Here is an 18,330-nt window from a genome sequence, read left to right on the forward strand (position 1 = left end):
TGTATAATTTCTCACCTTTAGACTTGAGAGTTGGTTAAAATGAGTAAAAAAAATAATTCATATTACTTTGCTTCAGGAGTTTTTGTGTCCAACTCCTTGTGCCTAGTTTCTCAGCTTCAAATAAAACTCTAAAACCTGGTTTTAACCAAGAAAGCAACCTGATTTTAAGCTGAAGTATGGATCTGGAACACAACATAAGACTGAATATGTCACAAATGAACACAGTTTCTTACAAAGACCCTTTATTATGTTGAAAAGCAAAAAAAAAATGTCGTTCTCAAAGAAATGTGTGCAAGAGAGAAAATAAATGTCATACTCAGTGTGGGAAATCCCAGAGTTTTGCAGTTTTCTATTTTTAATCCTTTATTAGATGCTGGTACTTTTTTTTCCACAGACTAAATACAGCCGTTCATGAGAAGGAATGAAAGACAAATGATAAAAGGAACTTAAAGCATGAAGCCTGATAGACTTTCAGGACAAAACCATATAAAAGTAAGTGTCATGTGACCTCCCTGTCACCCACACCATTTTGAATACAAACCTGCAGATGATTCCATGATATCTGAGTCAACGACAAAATCAAGTTTTTCCTCCTGACTGCTGCCAAGGAGCTCATGCCACATTTGTTTACAACATGTAATTTAATGTTACCCTGAATGTGTGTTTTTAATGTGTAACCTTAGTTTAGTCACGCTCTGTTCTGCAGCAGTTATCTGTACAACATCTTTTCTAAATAGACATTTTCTGTGCACAGTGTACATCCACACACTCTTTAAAACAAACCCATTGGTTTATTCATTCAACGATTGGATGTATTGTGCTTGTCTTCATTTTGGCCCAACCTGTGGACAAAGTGATATCTCTTTGGCCCTTCTCGTTCCGTGCTTGTGTAAGTTGTGTCTTCTCACAAAATTTTAACTTTGCTGTCTTTCGAAAGTCAGATATTGTAGTATGTCCATCCAATCAAATGTCATCACCATGAGTATTTGCTGCAGTGAATGAAAAAAAAAAAAAAAGAAAAAAAAAAGGGTTTTCCCTCATTAAACGCCCACACCCTTGTACTAGTTACAAAAATTACATAACCAAACGCCACATCTTTCTGCCTGATCTTGTCTGTTTTCCTGGATCAAAACGTGTCTCACTGTTTATTTCAGCCTAAAAGGATAAAGAATCAGTAATAACTACACTTTAAGGTATATCTTTGTTAATGCTGGGTCACACTGATTAAAGAACATGTAATTTTGGTGCCACCCATGAACAAAGCCATGCATCTTATCCTGTCGCTGGAGTAGCCTTTGAAAGTATTGTTTTCTGATAAATACTGTCTTTTTCCCCTTGGTCTATTTAACAGTCAAATTGTCATTTACTTGGACTCTTTGCATAAGTGTCAACAGAAGTTGATCTGGTGTGACTGCTGTAAAGGCAGCCTGATACTCCTGCATTGTGACCTGCAGAAACCCTTAACACCATATGTCAGTGCAATTTCTGTGCTTGCTTGTCTTATCCCCCATTTGATATACAGTGATTCTGGAAATGCAGTGCCACTCAGATCAACCACAGGGCCTTGGGTCTCAACTAAAAACTTTTAACAGGAGCTTTAAAGCAGCATTCAAATTCTGTCTCCACTATAACACTATCTACACTGTTCTCCAAACAATAGATAAATAAATAACACAATCTCTTACACACAATCCCATAGTTTACATTTTCCTATGGAGTGATAGGCTTCCTGATCCCTTACCTGGGATTACCACAAGTAGGTAGGGCTTGGGGAAAAAAGGGTGTGGGGGTGTGAGTGGACGCCCCAGGAGACCTCCTCCCATTGGATAACGGTGACGTTTGGAATGGGAGGGGGAGGGTTATAAATGCAGCGATGTCGGGGAGGAAAAAAAGTTTGTTGTGTGATTAATATTATAACGGTCTGCTCGGACTCAGACAGTTCTCCTCAGCTGACTTTGGAACATTTCTCTGTGTCAAGATGAACAGAATTATCCTCCAGCTCTTTGCAGTCGGATTCTGCTTTGCACTCGGTAAGAACGTTTGAAAATGTCCTCAGGGAAATTTACCTGTAAATTAGAATAAAGTCATTTAACTAGGAGTAAGTAGGCGAAAATAATCCTGTATTTTGAATTAACGAGATTCTGCAGCAAATTTATATGCCTGTGTTTACATGGGATTGTGTAGGTTAATAAAAGAACGTTTTATATTGATATGTTCAAATATTCAAATTTAGATGACTGAACGTCATCCACGCCTGATCTTTTGTTAAGCATAGACATAATACTTTTAAGTGCAAATTTTACAGAAGAATTGGAGGGAAAAAGTTACACCAACCCGGATAAGATCCTGTTCAACATGTTTTGTTGAAGTAAACCGTTACTATTTGACTTTCTTTGGACAGGATTTGGGTTATCTGTCGTGTTTTCTGTGTTGACTGGGTGTGCTCAGTGTTGGAGGGTGCAGAGCTCGGGGATTTTGTCAAACTGGGTGTGTTCCCTCTTCACATTATCGCTATGGTCCCAGCATCATACAAACAGGTGGCTTAAAACTTGATAAATGGTACATTCAGCATATGATCTTAACCTATGGCTCAATATTGACGAGGCAGTGACCTGAGTCTTTGAGCATATCGGTTTGGCTTCAAGATGTAAAAACTTTTTGGTTCAGAGGGATGTGTTCCTCTTCATTTGTTAAAAAAAAAAAAAAAAAAAAAAAAAAAAAACCGCATTGTTTACAGCCAGTGACCGAGAAATGTGACTTAAGATATCATCCCTGTTTTGAATTTCATTCAAACACTTGCTTTATCTCAGATTCATCAGAACGGGTTACAAGTCTCTGTATCTTATCAGTTTGTTGAAATGATAGTCTAAAAGGAAATTACCCAAATACAATGGACAAACCTTAATGTAGTTAAAAATGTAGCTAATTGAAGTAAGAACCTTTGAGTTGTTGGTAAAGCTTATTTCCATAAGGACATAACAAAATGCTAAGAAGTTAGTTGTTTAAAAAAAAAAAACGTTAAAACAGTCAGCTGCACGGAATTTCAGTTGTAGGAGGATGCTAATGTCGACGAGCTCTTGAAAATGTTAGCTAAAGGCAATGAAAGTACCGTTAGCTACCATGAACTAAGCATAAATAGTTAAAATTCGTATCTAAAGCTATGGTCTCAGATAATTAAAACGTTTAATATGGTTTAGCATCGATAGAAAGTTTACTTTGTCGACTTAATGCATACAAAGATTGATGAAGACAGTTAGCTAAAAAGTTAGCTAAACTGAGTTGTGGTGTATAGCTCAAGGTGCCAAACAGCCAACGGTTGAAATCATTAGCACAAAGTACTTTGGATAAAATATGGAGAAGAGCGCTCAAGGTGGTGAAAAATAACTTAACTAAATAACTAAATAAAAACAAAATTAAATAAAAAAAAGAAATCAGGAAAAAAAAGTAATAATAAAAGAGTTTTTTGTAGCATTTGTTTGCTTAGTCATTGTGGCAGAAGTGGTTTTAATTTTTTCTCTTATTGGACTGACAGCAAGGTTGAAAACAGTAACTTGGATATAACAAATTTCTATTTTCTTGCAAGTTTGTTGAAAGATTCATCAAAGAAAGGCAGTTGTAGTAAAAGTCATCATTCGGACCAACTAAAACAAAATACGCAACATGACAGATCAAATCCAGATTTCCAGATAAAACCCAAAGAATCTGCAGGGGTTTGCTGTTTTCACCCTCTGTGCACATCCCAGGCTTTACTGTAATGCCATTATTGCAGGTTGGAGTGAGGCAGCCATGTAGGAAAACAACCAAACGAATACTGTTGGAACACAAATGTTATTAAAAGACTGAATCATGTCCTGACCTGCCAGCCATTACATGTGAAATTCCTCACCCTGTATTTGAGGCTTTGCCTGAGTCTCGAATTCCTCTTCTAGTCTAGGTGCACTATAAAGGCCATTTGTTGTTGTACTTTTGTGTTATGGGCTATTGTTGACCATTTTTGTTCTTAAGATACCCATGGCCCTGAAGTCTTGGTCTCCTGTTTCACACCACACCCTTTTTAGTGCTAAGTATGGTCACATTCCTGTTTCTTTTTATACTTTTTCAGGTGGTATCTCTGACCTTTAGCCTAAAATAATTGAATGATTTTTTGTGATGTTATAGTGCTGTGAATATGCAGATATATTTCCTGTCCCTTTGTATGAGTGGTCAGGAGGGAGGAATATCTGTGGGTAAGTGTACTCAGGGGAAAATAATGTTATTCAGATAGAGGTGTGGTCACTTTTTGAAATCAGTATGTTACAGGCCACTGAGATGTTTCCCCAAGCATTAGCTCAAAGAAAAATAGACTATAAATACTTTTCCACCCTCCTGGCGACTTTAAATCCAGATAAATACTTCCTTCTCTGAACTTCCATTTGCATACATGAATGAATGTTGATCTAATTTGCACATCATTTGAAGTAAATAAACAGTAAGTAGCCCAATATTACAGATAAACAACACAAAAGTTGTCCATCTCTTTAACCTACTGGTTAATGAAAATGATAGCTAAGTAGTTTAAGTCCAATGCTGAAAGTGAGGAATAAACTGTTGTAAAATAGCTAAATCATCCATTTAAGCATGGTTAGCGTTAGTAGCAGACCAACAATTGGACTACTTGGAAAAGAAAGAGATGAAAAGCAATTCAGAAAGTTAGCCAAATGTTTTTGACAAACAGATGAGACTGTGGACAAGCAGTTTAAATACTTAGTTTAGAAGAAGTTAGCTGAACCAAACCTTTTCCATTACTTTAGGCTAACTTTTATGCTTAATCAAATTATGAATTTAAACAAATAAAAGCTGGAAGTCTTGCATATGTGTGCTTATTTCCAAAAATGTGTACAAGAATTTGGTTGTGAAAGGCTGTGAAATAAGGAGCTAAATAGGACAAACAGCAAATGAAGTGTAATTAAAAGTGAACTTAACAACTACAACCTCCAATTTTATAAACTTGATATTGAAAGTAACCTTTATAAACATATGAAGGCCTTGAGAAGTAAAGTACATAATTGCTCATCCATATTTTTATTGACTACTTAAGTTGTTTATCTGTCTTAAGAACATTGTTATGCTTCGTTAGACTTCTTCTAATGATCTGTACAAACGAATCCAGTAGGGAACATAGAAGAGAACATTTGATCCAGCCACTCCTCCCATCAGTCTGGATACTCCCATTCTTCAAGGATGTCGACATTGCAGGCTGTTATCCACTTTGCATCCCAGTGAAAACCCAGAGTATGTACTCAACACATCACCTCCATCCAGGTGTGCTTAGCTGCACATTTTGTGATGATGATGCTTTTAGGATGATAATTAACCCAATATAAAGGATGCTTTGAAGTGAGCCTTTTATATTTACCCTCATAATATTTTCCACTCTTGCTGACATATTCATTTCACAAAAGGGTGTCGTATTTCAAGTTTCCATGCTCAGAATGACTCATAATGTGAGTGTAATTTTAGCTCTTATTTCCCACAGGTTTTCTTCAAAGTTATTTAAAAAGACATTTTAGACTGTTGTAGTACAGTTTTGTGAAACTGAGTTGTTGAAGGTATTACTGGGAAACTTTAGTCTGACTTGGATCACTGCGTCATGGCTTTTCTGCTGCTTCTGTTGGTTCAACAAGGGTAGCCTCTGTTGAGTCAGTGACGTAGTGTTGTCGCTAGAAACAAACACTTGTTTTGACTGGAAGCAAACTATTTTGAGATCTCTTGCATTTGATGCCTTGGGTGGAATTCTGGGAAGCTCATATTACAGAAGCGATAGCTGGTAAGATTTCACAACCAATGGAAATAGTAACTTCATACCCCTTTATTAGGATTTCTCTCTTTCTTCTTAAAATGTTTGTTTTTTGGCTTTGTTTCTTTTTTGGGATCCTCATCATGTCCTTGTAGCACCTGGTGCTACAAGGGAACCTTGATGAGCTGTAGTTTTAGACTGAGAGCAGTAGAGGGCAGTGTTTGGCTAAATCTTAAAATTGATTTGGTAACAAACCACACCTCAGTTCCAATGGTTCATTCCTACAAAACTAGATGCCATACACACTGCCAATAAAACTATTCCTATCTTTTTGTAAACAGAGAATCATTAAATTTAAGGGTTTTTGTATAATTGATTTACCTTTACAAATACAAATCTGAGTCATTTAGATCCACCTAACTTTACTATGGAGCAAGTCTAAAGAAAAACTTATAGGTTTGCATTTTGAAGCAGGCTCATGGCTTACATAGCTGATGTCTAACATTAATTATGTATTTTCCATTCCAAAAACATACTCATCAGGTTAATTGAGCGCTCTAAATTGCCCATAGGTGTTAGTGTGTGCACTGTTGTCTGGTTGTCTGTCTCTGTGTCAGCCCTGTCATTAACTGGCGACCAGTCCAGGGTGTACCCCACCTCCCGCCCAATGACAGCTGGGATAGGCTCCAGCCACCCGTGACCTTGAATAGGATAAGCGTTTAAGAAAATGAATCTTTTTGCATTTTATTTGCCTGATGTACATTTTGCACAGCAAATATTAAACCTGCTTAATAGAAATAAACCATAGATGCTGTTAGATAGATATGTGCAGTGTATATGTGTAGTAAAAATAGCCATCAACAGCAGATAAGAATTAATCAGGTCTATGGCCTTTTTGATCTTTTTAAAAGCTACTTGTTCAAATATGTGTGTCAGATTGATATGTAAAGTACTGATGATAAACAGAGATATAAATACAGACTGACATTGTTTGAATGAGCGTTAAAGAGATAGATAACAGGCCAACAGGAAGCTCTCTAATCTAACAATAGAACTTTTAACTCTTCTATATGGTTAATGTAAATTTATTTTTTTGCTCTTGTTTTTTATTTTCTCTGTTAAATGATTACAATAACATGTGGTAGAGAGCCAAGAATATGACTCAAACCTGGCCCCTGGCTCTAGGAGGTACACTATTGGACCAAAAGGCCAAAGCTGTTAGTAATTTTTTAAAATGTGTTATTGTGTGTTTTTAAACCATATCCTTTCATCCGTTGCCCTCTGTATCAAAAAGTGTGGTGACCCAAGCACGGAGGCAGAAGTTCCACCTGTTGCATTTCTCCTGTATTGTCGCTCCTTAGGTTTACTAAGCCCACTGTGACGTGTGTCCTCAGACATGTTGCTGCTTCTGTATTGTGTGATGGTGTCGAGTGATGTAAAAGCTTGCCTCACCTTACAGGATTTTTTTCTCGGACTGTCATGCACCACAGGAAGAATTTTGTGGGGGGTTGAAAGTGTAATGTCAAGTGTGGACTGATATCTGCTCAGTCATCTCATTAATCTCATTAGTATGCAGCTCTACATGTCACATATCTTTCTCCTCTGTTTCTCAGAGTAATTCACTGCACCTGCCTGTGTACTCAGTAACTCTTCAGCTTCTTTTATCCCTCGCGTGTTCTCCAAGGAAAACATGCTGTTTGTGCGGTTAATCTGTTGCAGTTAAAAAAGGTGGAGATGACCAATTAAATGTTGGGCCACAGCTAACAAACAGTCTGCAGTAATTGAACCTCATTAACCCTTCTGTGTACCCATGTGACATCACCTGGGAGCTTCCGCCTCTCCTCTCCTCCACTCTCCTCGCCCCTATGACAAATTAGCCTGCTGACATAAGTCCTGGCCAGCATGGGTTTGCATTTTTTGACTGTGTGCGTAAGAAAATATGATGCCATACTGTAAGGATTAAGTCAGATAAAGCTTCAGATGCTGCTCAGACAGCAGGCAGGAAAGGGTGATGTGTGCAACACGTCAATCAGCATTGCTGAATGATGAAGAGGTGTGTTTAATGTGTCAAGTAGCAGAGGTGTGTTTAGGTAGCACAACCAACATCATATGACACTTTAATCTTAGTGACAAACATTAAAATGTTATACACTGACTATGATTTTATGTTGGAGCACACAGGCTGTGAAAAGAGAAGCAAGCAGATACTTATTTACTTATCAATGCTGTGTGTGATAGTTAATGTTCCCAAGAAGAGGAAGAGTAAGCATGAGGTTTGTCAAAACTGTACTAGAAGTAGCCGTCGCTAAATAGGGTGTGACCGAAACCAGCGTGACAGGGAGTGTGTGCGTGTGTGTGTTTGTGTTTGTTGTTAAAGGTGTGGGTGTGTTCCTGCCTCTGGGGTAAATAGAGTGGGATTGTCCTGTATATTCTGATTATCTCAGGCTGACCTATGGGATTTTGGAATATTTACACACCTCTGACGCAAAGAGAAAGAGAAAATAAAATCTTCACCTGCCCTGTGTTTGTTTTGTTTTGTTTTGTTTTAGTCATTTTTCTGGCAACCTTCTAAATTACATTTATCTTTCAGTATTTAGTTAAGTTAAACCCAAACCAAACTAATCTCTCTCGTTATGTTTATCCATCAAATTATGTAATGGGCATTGTATTGCTGCAATACGTGCGCACCAAAAATGGAAGAACTACTCACCTGGAAAAAATGTTGTGTCCTATAAGTCCATGAATGAGTCAGCTTAGCCAACTTATCACCTAAAAAATACAACCTTTCTACTGTCAAATAAAAAATGTAAAGTATTTCTCCGGTCAGTTGAGGAATGTTTGGAATGTCATGCAAATGCAACTCAACAGAAACTACAAGTTTGCGCCAATTTCAAACATTGTTTTTTCTTCCTGAGTGTTTGTTCCAACAAATGAAACATGAATTTTTTTATTTTTCTGGTTTTGAAGTCACACTTTGCTCACTTTGATACTGTAAATGAAGATACAGAAATGATACTGGGAATTAAAAAACTTTAAGTTCCTCTAAAGCTAACGTGCTGGATGATGAAATTAGCGCCCCCTCAGGGAGTCATGATGCACTGACACAGCAACTCACCTGGCAGTGATATTTAGGAGATTACGATGATTCTGTTGAAGTAAATAATTAATATTGGCACCTATGAGAATGACAAAGCCCAATTTATGCTAATGACCCACTGTGGTAAACTTATTTTGACTCATTGAATTATTATTTCAAGGTCTGCTAATCTGCTACATCACAGTTGCCAGTCGGTCAGCTCAGCAAAACTGAAAGAGTGGCTGTGATCATATTCAATTTTACCATCAAACAGGGATTTCCTGGAGATACCAGCCATTTTTAGAGGTCCATAGACCCCAAAATTAAGATAACAAAATCAACTATCAGATGAGCTTTACCAGCTGCTTGAATTTGTAAACACTATGTTAAAATAAACCAAATAAATTAAAAACTAAAGAAAATGTGAAGACATTTGTAATATGATGACCTCAGAGGCTCCTCTCAAAAGGAGCCAAGTCATGGGGCTCTGGCTGTGAAACTGGAGCAACAGGCTTTAACAATACATTCAGTAGAGATCATTCTATATGTGTAGTATCTCCCCTCCAGGCACAGAGTCACACACTCTGTAGTTTAGTCCTCTTCACAGGTTGATCGCATCAGGAAAACTTTTGGGAGGAAACTTGCATCTGTGACTGCAAACACAATAAATGTCAATCAGAGCCGTAGAGTCACTGAACCAGAGTGTTCAGGACAAAGTTCAACACATTTCATTATAAAAGCACATCTGTAAACAGGGTGTTAGTTTGAGTTCATCCAAGTCTCCAAACCAATACCAATACCTGGGCTTTTTAAACCTCTTTTGTTGGGTATTAAACTTGTACATATTGCAAGAGTGGTTGCAAAACGATCTGCTTAGCTGCTGTAGTTATCTTCCTTGATGCTATTTTAGCTCTGCTTGGAAAACTTCACAAACCTGCTGAGCTGATGATGAAGCAGCCAATTAATGTTGTAAACATAGAAGAGCATAGAACTCAGTCAAATAGATTGGCCCTTGTCAGCGATATCCAATCTAACTTTTTTGAGTATGTTTTCGACTGATAACCAAAACTAGGATCAGGTTGGTGACAGTTAGTTAATAACGTTGACAGAGTCTTCTTCCCGTATTGTTATTTGAGTCACTGATGTTAAGTTCTCTTCAGATCAGAAACTGGAAGAAGACAATCTGAACAATTTAAACCACACTTTGAGTGCTTTGACATCAAATATGTACCACCTGCGTGCACTAAATTTTAGATGATAGTCTTTTTTTTACCTATGCATTGTCATAATAATATGCATAAGTCATAATAAAGTATGACTTATCTTATCTTATCTTATCTTATTGTTTTTCGACATGCCTTAGAGTCATCGGTATATGCTGTGCTGGGTTTTTCCCCTCGGTTTGAGTTCATCGCTTTGAAAAAAATACTCCTTCGTGTTTAGAACTGGCTTGTAAAATCCTGACAAACATCTTTATTCAACCTGCTATTAGTGAGACAAGCTTTGTCAGCGTATCGGTTGTAAACTTAGAGTCATGTTCCAGTCAGTCAAACTACTGGTTTGCATGCCTCCAAACAGGGTACTATTATCTCCCATCTGCAGTTGTCTGTCTGCGTCTGGAAGCTTGTCGCTGTTGTTTTGAATCCAAATGGCTCAGGTTTTGTTTGCATAGCTCTAAATCCTCTTTTCACTTCAGAGAGTTTGAATCCTTGTGGGAGAAACTGGTAAAAGAGAAGTCCAAAACCCTGTGCTTGAGGTCAAAGGTCTCCTCATAATAAGGGTTAGTGGTCATTGTAATCAGGAGTGGACTGTAAACACAGACAGTCTCAGCAAAGACCTTTCAGAGAAACCTGAAACGATGTTAAGTGAACTGTAGACACTTTCTAACCTCCTAACTACAGGTTGTTACAAAGCTCTTTGTTCTGAATCTCACTTCTTCTTCTCTCTCCTGATACCAGGTCATGCCCTGAGGTGCTACGAATGCAAACTTGGTGTCCTGAGCGTGTGCATAACGACTAAAACCACGTGCGAAAGTGGAGAACACTGCTTCAGTGGTGTCGGCCAAGCAGGTGAGGAGTTCAGAAGTTAGAAATCTTACAGGACCACATTCTCTTGGAGGATGGTTGTCATCACGCTCATGAAAAACCACACGAGTTACATTCTCGAAAGCTCTTACAAATAGAAATGAAGGTGGAGACTTGGTACTTGTGATGCGAGGGGATCAGTAGGAAAACATATGTTTCACTCATTTATGCTAGTCATTTCCGTACCTACTTATACTTCAAGAGGGGACTACTTTAGATGCCAGAGGGAAGGTGAAAATGTGAGCTGAAAGCTGTCAGCCAACCTGCAGCTGCTACTGAACATATTAACTTCTCTTTTCAGTCACGATCATGTACAGCAAGCACGCTGATATGAGACCCTGTAGAGATTTCCCAAATGAAGGATTCAGCCATCAATCCTCATTTAAATCCATCTTTTAATAAAAGAGTCAGGCTCATCTCACCTTAATTCACTCCAGTCCTGTAGCTTCCATAGCAATTATGTGGTTTCACAACCACACTCAGGTATTTAGAAATAACAAACTGCAGAATGCCGGAGACAGCCACTCCATGCCAAGCTGTACAGAGCACACCTGCTCTACTTGACAGCACAACTTCTGACAGAAATTGTGAACAAAAAAAGATACTTCATCAAGTTAAAGAAAAGGAAAATAAGTCAACGTGTAATGTTTGAAGTCAGAGTAAACATGTCTGAATTGTGTTGCTTTTATTTCCAGGGTCATTGTCTGTATCTGGAGTCAGAATCGATGGTGCAACACACTTTATTATTTCTTCATTACAACTTCACTTGTGAAACTTTACAGCTTTATTCTTCAGATATTAGAGCTCAATTCTTACAACATTTTGACTTTATTCTTGATAGACTACAATTTTATTCTTCTAGTATTTGTACTTTGCTCTTAAGACATTATAACTTAATTCATTACAGACTTCTGTTGTGAAAGTTTCTTTTACCAAAGCCCTAATCCTTTGTTGTAAGATAATGACAGACTAAAATTAGTTTTTCTGGAAATTCTTATTAGATTCCAATGTAATGCTGAATTTTGCCACAAAACAGGTGTTCAAAAGTTGTAAGTTCAAAATAAGATAAATATTACTTCAGTATTTAAAAACTTAAAAGCAGTAGTAAAGTCTTTAGTGTTTTTCTGTTATTTGGTTTACACCAGGAGTGGCCAACCAGTCAGAGACCAAGAGCCACAAAAATTACCATGGTTCTACAAAGACCCACGTCACACACATGGTCTTACAAATGCACATCCTCTCACACATAAACCAAATGAAATAAGATGCAAATCAATACATCAACAATTTTCAAAGCAAGATTTCTTGTGTTTGTACACGTGTTCAAACTTGGAGCCGTGTCAAAGACAAATTTCTGTTTTTACTGCAGAAGAGTCAAAATTCCATCTATCTATCTATATCTATCTATCTATCTATCTATCTATCTATCTATCTATCTATCTATCTATCTATCTATCTATCTGTCTATCTGTATCTATCTATCTATCTATCTATCTATCTATCTATCTATCTGTCTCTATCTATCTATCTATCTGTCTATCTGTATCTATCTATCTATCTATCTATCTATCTATCTATCTATCTATCTATCTATCTATCTATCTATCTATCTATCTATCTATCTAGACGGCTATTGGCACATGAGCGATTTAGGAGAGCACATGTAGAGAAAAGAAACTGAAACTTTAGTATCAATCTCATCACCCAAGTATTGACCAATACTGATCCCAATGTTGGCATCAATATATCAATATTTTAGATAGATTGGCACACCACTATTCATAACAATACATATACAATATATATATATATATTTTCTTATTGATGAATAGAAGAGCCACACACTGGAAAGCAAAGAGCCACATGTGGCTAACGAAGCCACAGGTTGGCCACCCCTAGTTAACACAGTTATTATAAGATGCAGATGAGATGTTTACAGCCTGTCATTTTGGAGTTAATGCTTAAACTTTAAAAAGTCTTCAGCCAACAGCATGTGCTGTATGAGTTTCCATCCAGCTGAAGTTTTTAGTTACTACACTTGAACCTGTGAGTGACTGACTCTTCTGTCCTTTCACAGCCGGCTTTTTGGATATCCACATGAAGGGCTGCCTGAAAGAAGATAAGTGTAACAAGACCTCTCAGGTGAACTTCCCAAGCAGCAGCAACAGCACCGTGTACACCATGACCAAGACGTGCTGCAACACAGAGCTGTGCAACACTGCCCCTGGTCTGCCCGGCACCTCTGCGCTGGGCCTGGCCCTCGCCACCGTCACTGCTCTGTTTGTGGCCAACATGGTTTGACATGATTCAGGAGGCCAATTGTCACACACACTCACACACATACACACGCATGGGTCCTGATTTTACCATCCTCGAGGTGTATTGTACTTTTTATTTAACACACACATGTATACCCATCAAAATGTAATTCTTTCTTTATGCAGAGATTTTTAACCATCCCAGTTTCACTCCTTTCAAAAGAGATGTAAACAATAGTCAGGAGTTACTTACGCTCACACCAGTTACTCTGACATCAGAGATGATTAAAAAACTCTCACGGTTTAAAGTGCCCGGCAGTTAGCATCCTCCTTTCAGTTGAGTTGAATGAAGTTTAGGTTCAGGGCCGTGGGTGTCACCAGCTGAGTCACACGTGTGGCATATAAATGCATCACTTAATTGTTTAGTGTCTGTTTGTTTATTCCCTTTTAACTAACAGGATTACTCCACCTCTTTTAGGATACAGTTACAGTTTACCCCTCTTTTTGCTAAGAGTTAAAGATAAATTATACTCTAATGCTGTTTCGTTAAATATGATGCTGAGCAGCTAGCCTTGCTTTCTTCAGAGCTATAGAAGAAATGCCTCGAAGCAGGTTGTTTGACTCAAACACTGGTCGTAGGATTATTTCTTTACCATTGGAGAGCTCAAGGATAGCTATTTTTTCATTAGCCTAATCACTTATCACCCTCAGCTGTAGCTTCATGTTAAAGACTCGCAAAAGCAGAATTGTATATATGTGACTCCAAAGAAGGAGAATAAGAAGACTTTACAAACTTTCCAACTATTTCTTAAATTCTTGACTTTGACTAATGCAATAATCCAAACCCCAGTAAATATTTCCACATGTTCAAGCTTTCATTATCTAAGTTGTTTCTTTGCTTATGTCTGGTACTGTCTGAATTTTCTTTTTTTTTTTTTTTTGACACAAGTATCTTAAACTTTATGTCAAGCCTGTTTTATCTTTTGACGTTTGTGTCAAATTCACAATGCACATTGACCGTCAACTGTTGGGTAAAAGCTTTAGCTTATCTTGCTAGTTTTGAATGTATATATGTTAAGTTGTGTGGAAAGAAAGATTAAATCAACTTTGTTGTTCACAGACATAAAAATGTTTTCAAAAAATTAGGAAATTGGAAAAGCGTCTGAGCTAAAGACATCCTCCGTCACACAGTTGTAAAAGATGAAATCCTGAAATTAAACGTTCGGCATTGTTTCTTGAAAACCGTGTTTCTGACTGTTTTTTTTTTTGTGAAATTGGGCATGTGGAAGTTTGTAAGAGAGCAATAAATTTTCAAAAATAATGGGGGTAAGATGACCTTTGTGGCGTGGTTTCCTCATTCTGAATGTTTCCAACCCCAGCCCAGTTCAGCAGGACTGACTGGCTCTTCAGGTTTCACAGCTCAACGGCAGAAAGACTGTGCCGGTGTTGGCATGAGTCTGATTTCATAGTTTGGCTCTGAAATGACATTTTTCAAGCTGGTGTATAATCAGCGGTGAACTGATTTGCTACTTGTTGCCTGGTTGTGGATGCACCAGCTGTGATTGCACCTATTTAAATTTAATCTTCTATGTTTTTACAGCTGTGACCAAAGTTTAGTGTTTATTTCTTCCTTGTGGTCATCTTGAACCACTTTAACCTTGTTAGCTTCTTCTGCGCTCCATCACCCCACCAAGTTTTATAAAAAATTTACAAGCCCTCTTAATTCTGCTGACAAATGTCAAAAGTATAACCATCTCACAAATGGCTTCAAACAGTTGATCAATGATGATCGTCATCAGAAATTTGTAGGTTTGTAGTACAAACCAAAGTCCTCTGGTCTTCTGACATGAATTTTTCAATTATTTACACAATCCAAATTGAATCATCATCAAAGAAAGTTTTAGTTTCACATGAATCTTTTTTAAACCGTCCACTTAATAAAAATGCTTTGATAAACCAGTTCAGCTCAAAGTTAACATGCCCAGTTCTCTCTGGTATCACCTCTTAGAAAATGAAAGGTTCATGCTTTTCTGCTTCATTGATACATCCTCATTTTAGTATTTTAAGGTCTACTTCTGGAAACACCATTTTCTCATCCCCTGCAGTCCCTTTTTGACAAGTTTTTCTCACTTGTGCAATTACAGTCTTGTGATCCATCCTTACACCTGTCACTGATGACTCATCCCGAGCCTCGCACTTCAGGTGCGGTTAGTTCATACGACACTTGGTATTCATTCAAGCCTTGCCCCATACAGAGTCAGTCATCCCTGACATTTTTTTCTACTCTCTGTGACACTTCCCCCGAGGTGAGGAGAGTGACTAAAGACTTGAAAAACCCCCTTTTCTCCCCTCCCATCACCTGTCCCCAGGTATAAATCTCAGTCCTCACCCAACAAGTCCCTCAGATTTGACTGCTCCCATCACTTGAAGGATTTTTTTTTAAGTCTTGAGCCAAAGAACCAAACCAACACATCACGATGGGAAAGGTCCTAATTGGAATCCTTGTTGCCGTGGCATCTATAGTGCTGGGTAAGATTTTATTTATCAGTGATTTGAAGTTTATCTATAACAGATGAGATGTTTAATTGTAAAAAAGAAAAAAAACCTTTGAGACTATTTTGACAATAATCATATTCGAGCTTCTTCTTAGGAAAAGGATCTTGCTGAAAAGAGCAGGAAATATCAAATTAATTTGGAAAAAATTGAACTGAAGTGATTCGCTTTATTATCCCAGGGTTATCTGGCTTGGAGGATAGTAGCTGTTAGTTGTAATAGCGCTGGATTAGATACATTTTGAGGAAATCAAGGACACTACTGGTTAATAGTAATTCCTATTTGACCTATAAAAATTCAGCCTCCTGCACCTGAGCAGGGAGGGACTATTTTTTTCTGAAGAAAGTAGTTCCTGTGTGTGTTGATGGTAAATTCTCAAGGAACTCGGACAAACATACTTACAGACGAAAGAAAAAGAAACAAAGATGAAAAAGAAGAAAAACATCCATTGATCTAATTGTACATCATCACTTAAAATTCTCTACAACTCCTTGAACTGGCTAAACGACAATCTCAGGAGCATCAGTCTAAAATCTTGGTAGGTTTATCTTCTAGCAACTCACAGGAGAACTGAGATGGTATTTTAAAGCCTAAAAGTAAACAACCACATAGCCTAAACCCTGATTGACGTCTTTTGTCTCTGGATGGTTTTACTTTGCAGTCTGATTGTATTTAAATCCTGGGTGAGGCTTTCTGCTCCACAGGTCAGGGTGTGGTTGATTTCAGACACCACAAGACAATGCTCCCTGAACTGGAATGACCTGCCGGATGAGTGGTCTAGACTAACAGATACATCAATGGCAGAAACAAGAGTCCAAAAGTTTCCTATTCAAAAACACTGACTAGAAAAATTAACAAAGACATCAAACTAAGAGTGACTGATAGTAATGAATATCTTGAGAAATATCTTAGGGTTTCAAAGGTCAGATATTCTGAACTGAGCACAAGTACAAGTTAACTGAGGGCACATCTTTTTTGGGCAGAATTTAAGCAAGGAAAGACAAATGAGATCAAAAAAAGATGCAAAAATAACTGGTTAAAAAAAGCACAGATCGTTCCTTTTTTTAATGCTTGTGTTTCTTTTTTTCACTCAGTGGAATCCCTGACCTGCAACAAATGCAACTACGGTCTGGCCAATTTCTGCCTCAGCTTAGGATCAGAGACCTGCTCAACCAACACCAGCGTCTGCTTCACTGCAAAAGCAAGTAAGTGACCTCATCACAATCCGAAATCTGATCTGTCAAATTAGATCTACAGTTATTAAAAATACTAGACATGTCCTGCACACTGAGAACAAGTCAATGACACAACTTTGCCCCCCTCAGCCTTCCCATCCCTCTCCGACAACATTGGCTTCAACACTCAGGGCTGCCGGGAACCTAGTGGCTGCAACACTACAACCAACGGCACATTAGGCATCCTAGGTGTGGGCTACCAGATCAAAATTGACTGCTGCTCGACGGACAAGTGCAACCCAACCACAGTCAGTGGCGCTCCATCCACCAAGATGACCTTCACAGCCGCTGTCGGTGCTGCCGTCCTGGCCTCCGTGTTGGGAAGCATGCTGTAACACACCTGATGCTCAACCTGGAGACCAGCAGTGACTGACTGCTGCCAACTGCTCCTGAAACCCACACAATGATAATGAGACCAAGCAGAGTCATGCTGTGACCCTTATCACTATCCAAAAGAAACTCTTTGAGTCATATGAGATTACTCATACGCTGTGACACTCTTTGCTTCTTCATATCTCAGGTCTTGTCATGTTAAAATCCAATTTGTTAGTGACAAGTTATATCAAACCTAAAGCTAAATTGTACAGGTACTGGAAGTGGATCAATGGCATGTTTCAGGGAAACATTGAGCTCGTAAATCTTCCTGCCGTTGTTTAATTTTGTTTTTATAAACAAATTTATTTATCCTTTTAACTATTTTAGCTACTTTGTGTCTTACTTGACAAAATATTGATGTGAAAATAAAGTTTTTGAAAATAACTGTTTCTTCTGCTGCCTATTTTATTCTGCACAACTCATCCATTCATTTAGTTTAGATTATCAGCCTGTCATGGGGTCAAAAGAAGGGTCAAGTTGGATAATAAAACCTCAGTTTTTGCTACAAATTATAGTAGAGTTAGTAATAAAACGTAGTTTGCTTACATCTTCAACTCCAGAGAGATTTGGCTGACATATTTGGTTCTTTTTGGCCATTAGCTCAAGACCAGACTAGAAATCTGTATTTCGATTTTAGTTTTACTTACTATGTTCAACCTAACCCAATCAGCATTTTTAAGGAGGATCTGAGTTACTATTAAATGATGTTTTTATATGTTTTTAACATCAAGTGTTTGCTTGTAGCTTTTTCTGGTTAATATAAAAGTTCAGCTGTATCAGAGCATTAAAAATGGTTATACCATGTCTTGGGGAACACTTATGCAGCCTGAGTTTACATCCATAGGTTATGAAACATCCTTTTAAATTGATGGTTTCAAATGATATTTCTCAAAGAGGAAACCAAACAGTCAGATCTCTGTTGCAATTCATTCAACCTCTTTCCCACAGTTGAGTCTCTCACCTGGCTGTCACA

At 37.9% G+C, this 18,330-nt stretch overlaps 1 protein-coding gene across 1 annotated transcript; it reads left to right on the plus strand.

Annotated features, from left to right (window-relative positions):
* The first annotated feature begins 1,909 nt into the window (after window positions 1–1,909).
* On the plus strand, window positions 1,910–14,514 carry LOC141803187 (sperm acrosome membrane-associated protein 4-like). Its single transcript, XM_074687122.1, has 3 exons — window positions 1,910–2,030; window positions 10,811–10,921; window positions 13,014–14,514. Exons 1-3 carry the CDS (start codon window positions 1,979–1,981, stop codon window positions 13,235–13,237), a joined length of 387 nt encoding a protein of 128 aa, XP_074543223.1. The 5' UTR covers window positions 1,910–1,978; the 3' UTR covers window positions 13,238–14,514.
* Window positions 14,515–18,330: the final 3,816 nt, after the last annotated feature.

Source organism: Halichoeres trimaculatus, unplaced genomic scaffold (genome assembly GCF_033239565.1).
Source record: "Halichoeres trimaculatus isolate MK-OKI-2021-1 unplaced genomic scaffold, fHalTri1.1 fHalTri1_scaffold_14, whole genome shotgun sequence".
Classification (NCBI taxonomy): Eukaryota; Metazoa; Chordata; class Actinopteri; order Labriformes; family Labridae; genus Halichoeres; species Halichoeres trimaculatus.

Bases quoted from the DNA above. Each gene is read 5' to 3' on its own strand.
- LOC141803187 (XM_074687122.1), top strand. From the start codon at position 1,979: ATGAACAGAATTATCCTCCAGCTCTTTGCAGTCGGATTCTGCTTTGCA. The intron at 2,031-10,810 runs GTAAGAACGTTT...TCCTGATACCAG, and splicing joins CGGATTCTGCTTTGCACTCG to GTCATGCCCTGAGGTGCTAC. The intron at 10,922-13,013 runs GTGAGGAGTTCA...GTCCTTTCACAG, and splicing joins CAGTGGTGTCGGCCAAGCAG to CCGGCTTTTTGGATATCCAC.